The sequence below is a fragment of the Camarhynchus parvulus genome, chromosome 2 (genome assembly GCF_901933205.1).
Source record: "Camarhynchus parvulus chromosome 2, STF_HiC, whole genome shotgun sequence".
NCBI lineage: Eukaryota > Metazoa > Chordata > Aves > Passeriformes > Thraupidae > Camarhynchus > Camarhynchus parvulus.
In genome coordinates, this window is record NC_044572.1 from 140,448,404 (window position 1) to 140,457,346 (window position 8,943).

Sequence of the window (8,943 nt, forward strand, 5' to 3'; positions counted from 1 at the left end):
AGAAGTCAATCAATGTCCAGAAAGGTCAGTGTAGATCCCAGCAAATAAAGCAGTGCTTGGCACCTTACAGTATCAAGGCAGACATAATTTTCAAATTGAAAATGGACCCTTGAAGAGGAAAAGGCATTTCTATATATGTAGCCTAAAGAGACTACCTTATTCTGAAGGGGAGCCTCTTGATGATACTGACTCAAACTTCTCTGTACTCATCTTTGCATGCTCTGAAGTAGACCAAAAAGCCTTTTTAGATATAGCTCCTATTTTGCTCCCTGCTTATCTTCAAGACCACACTGTCTTTGGGTAAACCATGAACCTTAAAAAATGTTTTTCAGAAGATGAAAACACATAGACTGCTATGCTACAGAAGATGCTGTCTATAGATGCACTAGTATACTCCATCAACTCTTGCAACTTCAGTCCTTAAAAAAATAAAATCAGCTTCTCAGGTATTTTATAACAAAGATTTGGGTTCAGTTCATGCACACTCAGAACTCAGGTAGGAAGCAGCAATCTCCACTGAATATCACCCTCTGTTAGGTATTAACCAGCACTAAGCCCGTAATTACACAGACTTCTTGTTCTCCAACATTTGTTCAGTCAGTTGTGTTTCATGCAGCACTGCACAACTCCTTCCACACTTAGAACCTCACAAAACTTATTGTGCAGCTCTTGGCATCCTGCCAGGTCCAAAAGGAGTACTCTCAAGAGATATTGAAAATCCTTGTTCTGGGTATGTCACAGGATAAGCCAGCCCAGCACACTTATGTAGCAAATGTTCAACAGTTGTATAAATTGTTAACACTCACACAAGAGTATTTGGATCAAGAGAGCATGTGTCCCTAAAAAATAAACTACTCGTGACTAAGTATGTTCCCTGCTATGCCCTGTTGCTTGAACCTCAGTGTCTGGGCAGGCATGCAGAGGCTCTCTTCTTGCACCACCTTCAGCCTTTGCTGCATGCCAATCCCTCCCCCTCCGAGATGTTCACAGAAAGATATTGCAGCTGCTTGGAAAAGGCAAGAATTTCAGTATACACAAACCAACTGCCTGAGTAAGCAGGTTGTTGGGAGGCAGAGGGATAAGAAATCAGAGCAGCCAGCTATGCTTCAAATGCCTTGGTGGTAAAACCTTTGAGGAACAAAACAAATGGGAAGAAAAGCTCCACATTAACTCATTTCAGACTTTTTGTGAAGGGGAAAAAACACCAGTTTGCTAGGTTTGAAAGAGATAGTTGTCCTAAAGACTGCTGTATAAGGGACATGCCAGTTCAACATGGCAGGTGTGCTTCCTCTCCAAGCCTGGACCTACCAGTCTGTTGCACAGAAAATCACAGAATGCTTTGGGTTGGAAGGACCTTATAGATCATCTGCTCTAACCCCATCCACTAGACCAGGTTGCTCAGGGCTCCATCCAACCTGCCCTTGAACTGATCCAGGGAGGGCAACCACCACTTCTCTGGAAAATCTGTTCTCAACACACAGTAAAAAATTCTTGCATCTAATCTAACCCTGCCCTCTTGATTGAAGCCATTCTCCCTTGTCCTGTCACTACATGCCCTTGTCAGAAGTCCTTCTCCAACTCTCTTGCAGACCCCTTTTGGTACAGAGGGTGCAATAAGGGCTCCCTGGTTCACACAGCCTCGCCTCTCAAATGTGTCTAAGTCCCTCTGGATGGCATTGCTCCCCTCCAACACAGTGACTGCACCGCCCAGCTGGGTAACATCATCAAACCTGCTGAGGGAACACTCAATCCCACTGTCAATGTCACCAACGAAGATGTTAAACAGTGCCAGTCCCAGTACATGACACATTTGTTTTTCCTTGCAGTAGTTATCATCCTTAACAGCTGGATTGAAACTAACCCTTAAAATCATCCAACGGAACATTCCTAATCTCCACAGAGATCTCAAGCTTCAAATAAAGCACAGCTGGGGAAGAGCTGTTGCAGTAGGACATGTCACGGTAAAATAAATTTGCCCAGGTTCTCTGGTACATGTGTGCTGTTCCTTGGATTAACATACACACTGAGGACTTGCAGCTGTACCTGCTGTAGTAACTGTGTCAGCAGTTCTATTTGTTCCATCAAATATTTTTTCCTCAGTTTATATTATTTGTGTGAATATCACAAGGCCATCCCTTGTAAGCAAACAAGGCTACCCAACAAACAACTCTCAATCCTTGATGTGGCCTCCCCAGTCCCAACTTCTACAAAACCAAGTTAAAATGCTGCCTCTCACAGATCACCTTGTAAAAGCAGGTTAGAGGCTGCAAAAACATAAATGTTTCTCATGCCCATATGTTCATGTCTCTCTCTTCTGTTTCAACCAAGAGTTTGCATAGCTGAAAGAAAATGTGCACCACTGCCTAGTCCAGGAGTCCCAGCACCTCCTCTAGAGTATTATAGTAGAGGTTACTGATTTATTACTGATTTTATTGTGCTTTCAGCTAAACAAATATAAATAAGGCACATACACATACAATAAAAGTTCCTAAATCGTTCCAAAAACTCACATGTCTGTTGGGAACACTGTTTCAGGACAGTACCTGCATGTCCCTCACATGCAGGGAGATGAATGAGACTAACTGGTAATACACACCTGACCCATAAAAATTTAGTAAATACTCTGACTTCGTATAAATGAAGTCACAGACAACCTGTGTTCATCCAACTGCTCATTACTCATCTTCCTCCCATGCCCACCCCACAGGTGTCAGGTGCTGTACATACACAGAAAGCCCCTGCTCTGTCAAAACACAAGCTGGCAGAAGAGGCAAGACAAATAAAGAGAATGCTAAAAGCCAAAGAAACACCATCAAGCAAGGGATGAACTACAAACACAGGCAATTTCAATGTTTTCAGAGGTGGTGGTTTTTTTCCTTCAGGATAGCATAGAACAATATGATTAAAAGGAATGTAAAATCAACTCAGAAGGAAAAGAAGCATTAAAGATCTGCTCTGCATGAGAAGACAAGTTCTTTTGAAACCCATCTGCAACAGGCCCTCCCAAAAATTAACTGCAATGATGTGCTTTGCACTAAAAAATATATTGAAATTAACAGCACATTGCAGCATCTCATTTCTCAATTGCAAGAAATGAGTTACAAACCATTCAGATCAAATACTCCCTTCCCACAGGGAGCTACAGAAAATTCGCCGCATTCAAAAACAAGTCGCACAGCGTCTCCATGTAGCACACAGGACTTTTCCTCTGAGGAGACATTTTATTTTTGTTTTTATAAACTTTAATTGCTTTGAAAAAGATCTTGCATAAGAGTGTAACTAATTTTAAGTGCCACATGCTCAGTGATGTATCGTAGGAAACATCAGGATCAAGATAAGGATGGGATGGGCACACACGCTCCCACCTTTATGATTCCTTAATCAGGTCCTGAAATCTCAAAGCACAGAAATCCAATTCTAGAGCACAACGGCCAAGTTCAGTTCCCATTGTGGACTTTACACAAACAACCCTGTCATCATGTACACCACCATATTACTCAACAAATCTGACCCTTGTTTGGCATGGAAAAAATGGACTTCCCTTGTCAGGGGACTGAAGTTCCAGATGTTCTGTTCAGCCTGGAGGAGACTGAGGGGTGACCTCATTGCAGTCTACAGCTTCCTCACCAGGGGAAGTGGAGGGGCATCTCTGCTCTCTGGTGACCAGTGCCAGGACCCAAGGAACAGCACGAAGCTGTGTCAGGGGAGGTTTAGGGTGGAGATCAGGAAAAGTTTCCTCACCCAGGGGGTGTTTGAGTACTGGGACAGGCTCCCCAGGGAAGTGGTCACAGCACCAAACCTGACAGATTTTAAGAAGCATTTGGACAAAGCACTCTGGCACACAGTGGGGTTGTTGAGGTGTCCTGTGCAGTGCTAAGAGCTGGATTCAATGATCCTTGTGAGTCCCTTCCAACTCAAGATACTCTGTGACTCTGTGATGCACAATAATGTGCAGTACAAATGGGATGCTTATTAACTGTTCTTACATTTACTCAGTAACATTTCTCCAAATCACTTAGCTTTATGCTGAGCTTTTTTGGAGCAGGTTTTGTTGAGTTACACACAAAAATATTTTTGATAGAGGGTGGAGAGAAATTTGGAGTTTATGGAGAAAACATTAAATGCCATTCAAGAGACCTCAGCCAGCAAGACACAATCTTGCTGTCAAAAAATGTGTTAGTCACACTGACATATATTGCCCATATGAAGTTTCAAATCTTACAGAGTATATGGAGACAAATGGAAACAATCACATTGCTCAGAATTGTAATTCCAGTTCCTGTAACCTTGTCAGAACCAGGCAGAGCTCAAAATTAACAACAGGTACACCTGAGCCAGTTCTGTGTTACAGTGAACAAAGAGAAAAATCAGTCCGCATGTACTATATCTTCATCACCTCAGCTGCAGCACCCATCTGCATCCACTGGCAACACTTCAGAGTAACTGAGCTGTTGATTAACCCTACCATCTTTATAACAAAGTTTAAGGTAGAGCATTACATATGATAAAAGAACCTATGAACCATTTGGTTAAAAAAAGGCAGATGCTGCATCAAATCCCTCAGCACTGCAGGGCATGTGGGGCCTTGATCACAGCCTGCCATGAGAAACAGGCACGGAGAGAGCACTTGGGGATGCGTGGGCAGACCCCTACGCAACATCTCCGAGATCCTGCCAGCAGCCTGCCCACACAGATCTGACTACGTGAAACAGCACTTAAAATGCTAATTTTCACTTTACTACTAAGGGTATGATTAGTTGAAAGGTTCTGGTTAACTATCAAAAAATAGCTACTTTTCCTTAGAAATTGTTGTGCTCCTTTGTGCACAATTCACAAAGAATCCTAGTGCATCTCAGTAGTATAGCATCAGCTGCATCAAATCGAACTACAGGTAAAAATTCTTTGTTCTACTCATGCTAAATAATGAGAAGATTTTTTTAACCATAACAACCACCATGCTGCTAAAGATCTGCAGCGATTCCTTCCAAACCTCCCCCTTCAGTAATTGCCACTTCACAAAACAGGTTCCACTACTATGGAGCATTAAGAAAAAAATATTCACACCTGTGCCCATCTCCATACACTCATGTCAACATGTTTTCTGATGAGCAGCATTCCCATGCAAGTAGCAATGTGTAGAAGAAAAAAAATGAATCTACACAGAGGCCCACTGGCTTAAGAGCAAGAAAAACCAAATGCATCACTTATGAAAAGAAGGAAAGAATAAACATACTCTGTGTCCCTCTGTGATGAAACCCAAAACCACACTTGATCTGGAACAGAACATCTCCTGCCTGTTCCCTGCACTGACCACTAAAATTATTCCAGGATTTCTGATAGTTTCCTGCTTTTGGGGGAGGTTTCTTTTATTTTAAAGTCCAGTCATTATTAAAAATCCAAGGAGGTTGAGAGCTTGAGGAACACCAGTGCCAGGTCTGCAGCACTGTCTTGACACATATACACAGACTCCTCGCTCCTCTCTGCAACCTGCCTGCTCTTGACAAGCCACGCTTTTAATTAAATGTCTCCTAAGATCTGTTGAGAGGAACGTGCATATGCACATTTGCCAAAAAATAACTTCTGGTGCAAACAGCTTCTCCACCCTCCCCAAAAAATACACTAGAAGCTATTCACGTCTGCCAGGCTCCCTCTTAGAGCAGACCCTGTCCTCCAATACTACCTGGCAGCTCTTTCTCCCGCAGCCCCGCATGAATTAGAACACCCAGAGAAATCCCATGCCCTGCCTGGGAAAAGCACAGCCTGCACGGCTGCCGCCTTTAAATTACGGCAGTCCCCATTATCTGACACGTCCCCCAACATCTCCCGACAACTGCATCCTTCCCAGTCGGCCCTGGCAGGAAGACAAGCTGCCCTTGTCCAGGGGAACACTGCAGTATTCTGCAGTACGGCCGTGTGCCGGAGGCTGGGCGCCTCCAGCCCCGGGCTTTGGGGGAGACATGACGGGCAGAACACAGCAACGCTTTTACGCTATTTACTTCCACGAGAGAAGGGTGGGAGGCACCCGCTCACCCAAAGAAAACCCTGCAGGAGTGCCCTTGGCTGCCAAAGATAGAGTGGGAGCGCCTCTCTCACAGGGACCCTTTGGCAGAGCCGGGATCAGCACACTCAGGTTTCTGGTGGCTGCTGGAGAGACCCCCGCGCTTGAAACCTTTGCATCCATTCACAGAAAGAAGGAAATGCCACCTCCACGAGCATATACAGCGTGAAAATAATACCACGCTGAGCCGCAATTTTAATCCAGGCACACATCAACTTCTGAGCATCTCCAGGCAGAGATTTTTTTCCATCGCGCCCATCAGCTTGGCACCGAAATGCTCACACTGCCCTTCCGAGCCCCACCCCACGGCTGACATGCTCCGTGCCCGGCTCCTCCGCACCACGCTCCCGCCCCGCGGCATTCATTCTGCTACCGATCTGACAGCCCACACCAGGCGAGAAAAAAGGAGAATAAAAATATTTGTAAAATAAAGAGGAAAATCGCTGACCCTGGTGTAAGGTAACAGCTTGCATGTTTGAGCAGGACAAATAGAGAAAAGAAGGAAGGAGGAGGGAGGCAGAGGTAGTATCCTGCAACCAACTCGCAAGCCCCAAACCCTGGGTGTGAAGCCAGGGAGCCGCTCTGCCAGGCCGGTCCCGCCGGCGGGGACGCGGACCCAGCCCCGGGGCAGCGTCCCCCCAGCGCCGCGGGGAGGTCGCGCCGCCTCCAGCCCCCGATGCGGCTGCACCGCCCGGGGCGAAGTTTCGCCGGGCCAGGTGGGAAGACGCTTCCCCACCCCTGTGCTCCCCCACACACCTCAGCCTCTTACCTTCATGTCGCTTATGATGGTCTGGAAGAGCCCTCCGAGCGCACTACATTCCTTCTCTATCACAGCCTCCATTTTCCTGGCTGGAGCTCACAGGAGGAGCAGGATTTCACCGCTACCGCTGCAACTGCACTGCTCAGCTGGAGGAAAATCAGACACCCCGGGCTCCCACCTCACCCCCCCTCAAAAAAAAAAAAAAAAAAAAAGGAGGGGGAGAAGGGGCAAACAAGCTGATGTAGGCAACGAGAGGAAAAAAAAATACACCCCAACACACCTGAACCCCCGTCTGCCTGCACCTCTACAAGGGGATAAAATCCAGCGCTACTGGCGCCTCTCTCCTACACGCACCTCCCCGGCACCCGGGCACTCAGCACCGAGCGGGCACTACGAGCCCATGCGGGAGCAGCCACAGGCCCCATCTCTGCGCATCGCGGCCCCGGCTCCCCGCGCCTCCCGGCACGGCAGCGCTCAGGGCAGCGGGCGCCCGCGGCGCTGGGCGAAGAGCACCCCAAAAAAACAAGGGGGGGAAAAAGATCGGTGTCTATTAAGAGGGATCGAGCGTCAAGCCGGTCCTCGTGGAGTAGCCTGGAAGGGGGTCTCTGGCAACCCCAGCGGACCAGACTACAGCCAAAGCACCCAACCCGCTGCCTGCGCTCTCCGGGAACAGCCGCTCCGCCCGCCCGTGCCGCTCCCGCGGCGGCAGCGCCCGCCTCCGCCCGGCCCCGCGCCCAGCGCCCCGCCCGCCCCGCCGCGTCACCAGCGCCGCCGCCGATTGGCCCCGCGCGGCCGGTGGGCCGGGGGCCGCGGGTTCGCGCCCGGCTGCCGACGGGGCGGCCCCGAGGACTCCGCTGGATCCGGTCCCGTTCCCATTCTCCAGGGCAGAAACTGACTTGCATGTTTAGCATTCGGCGAAGAAACTGTTTTATTCTGGTGACATTCGCAGAAATGGCCTAAGTTCGGCTGTTTCTGGTGGCAAGCGTCTGCCTGAGCCCCCCGATAGCGAGCTGAGAGGCCTCGCAAAGCTGCAGCCTGGGGAGTGCAGCCGGCAGCAGCTGTGAGGCTGCTCATTCATCCTCTCCCACAAATGCCAGACGATAGGCAAGACTGTGAGAGTGGGTTGTGTAAAACGTGGGGGTTTGAAGTAATTCAGTTTGCACATTAACTCTGCCAGATTTTACAAAACATTGTGGTCAAAATCCCGTTTCCGCACGCAGACAGGCGGTGGCTTTACACCCTGCGCATGTGTGACACTGGCACATGGCGATCACACCGAGCACACCGAGGGTCTGGGACCCTCCCTTCGTGTGAATGGAGCACCGCCCGCATGGTTTGGGGAGCAGAACTCCAAACGTCCTGCTGCTGCTCCTCCCAGAGAAATCACACACCGGAGGGAACAGCACGGGCTGTGGTGTACGTGTTTTAGTACAAAACTGCTGTAGAACCAGGAACATGGATGTACAGAAGAATAAGCCTTAGACCTTGAAAGAGGTGCAAGGGTCTTTCATACACACAGTGGTGCATGACCAACCACGGCTGAGATGGAAATTTAGGAATTCAAGTTATTAAAATTTACCTTACAAACTCTTCCTGAGAAGAGCCTGTGTCTGTGCCAGTGCAATTTGCTTCATTTCAGCCAGTACCTAGGCAGGTGCCCATGAGCGATCATCCTCTGTGTTACTGATCTCTGAGGGAAAAGGCTGGGCAGGTGCCGTGTCTCCAGCAGGGCCATGGCAGCACAGGCTGTGCAGCAATTTCCCTCTGCTTTGATCTGCGGGGGTCGGAGCAGGCGATTCATTTGGAGCTCTGCGTGACCCTCACTCCCAGAGAGCCCAGCAAATGTCCCCAGTGATAGTGACGCTGCTCATCTCAGGCCGAGCTCCAGGTGCTGTCGCACAACCAGCGTGACAGCGTTCCTGTGGGACATGCTCACAGCCAGCAATCTGGCAGGGAAAGTTGGTGGCCTACTTTGCTTTCTTCAGCCACCCCATTTCTGGGATGATCCTTGTTTTAGTGCAAACAGTGCCTTGGCTAACCTCATTTCTGGAAAGGTTTCAGAGTGCAACGATGCGCATGGGAGAGGAGGGTGAAAAATCTCCTTCTGCAAGTAAAGCTGTTGTTT

At 48.5% G+C, this 8,943-nt stretch overlaps 1 protein-coding gene across 17 annotated transcripts in view; it reads right to left on the reverse strand.

The window, feature by feature from the left end:
- Window positions 1-7,532, reverse strand: part of MTSS1 (MTSS I-BAR domain containing 1) — a 127,193-nt gene extending 119,661 nt beyond the window's left edge. For 16 of the 17 annotated variants that reach the window (XM_030943924.1, XM_030943915.1, XM_030943906.1 and 13 more), the window contains exon 1: window positions 6,828-7,532. In XM_030943924.1, coding sequence (XP_030799784.1) covers window positions 6,828-6,899 — 72 coding nt within the window. In that variant the 5' untranslated portion in view covers window positions 6,900-7,532. The remainder of the gene's footprint in view (window positions 1-6,827) is intronic. The other variant, XM_030943907.1, reaches the window with a different exon arrangement.
- Between the last annotated feature and the right edge of the window lie 1,411 nt (window positions 7,533-8,943).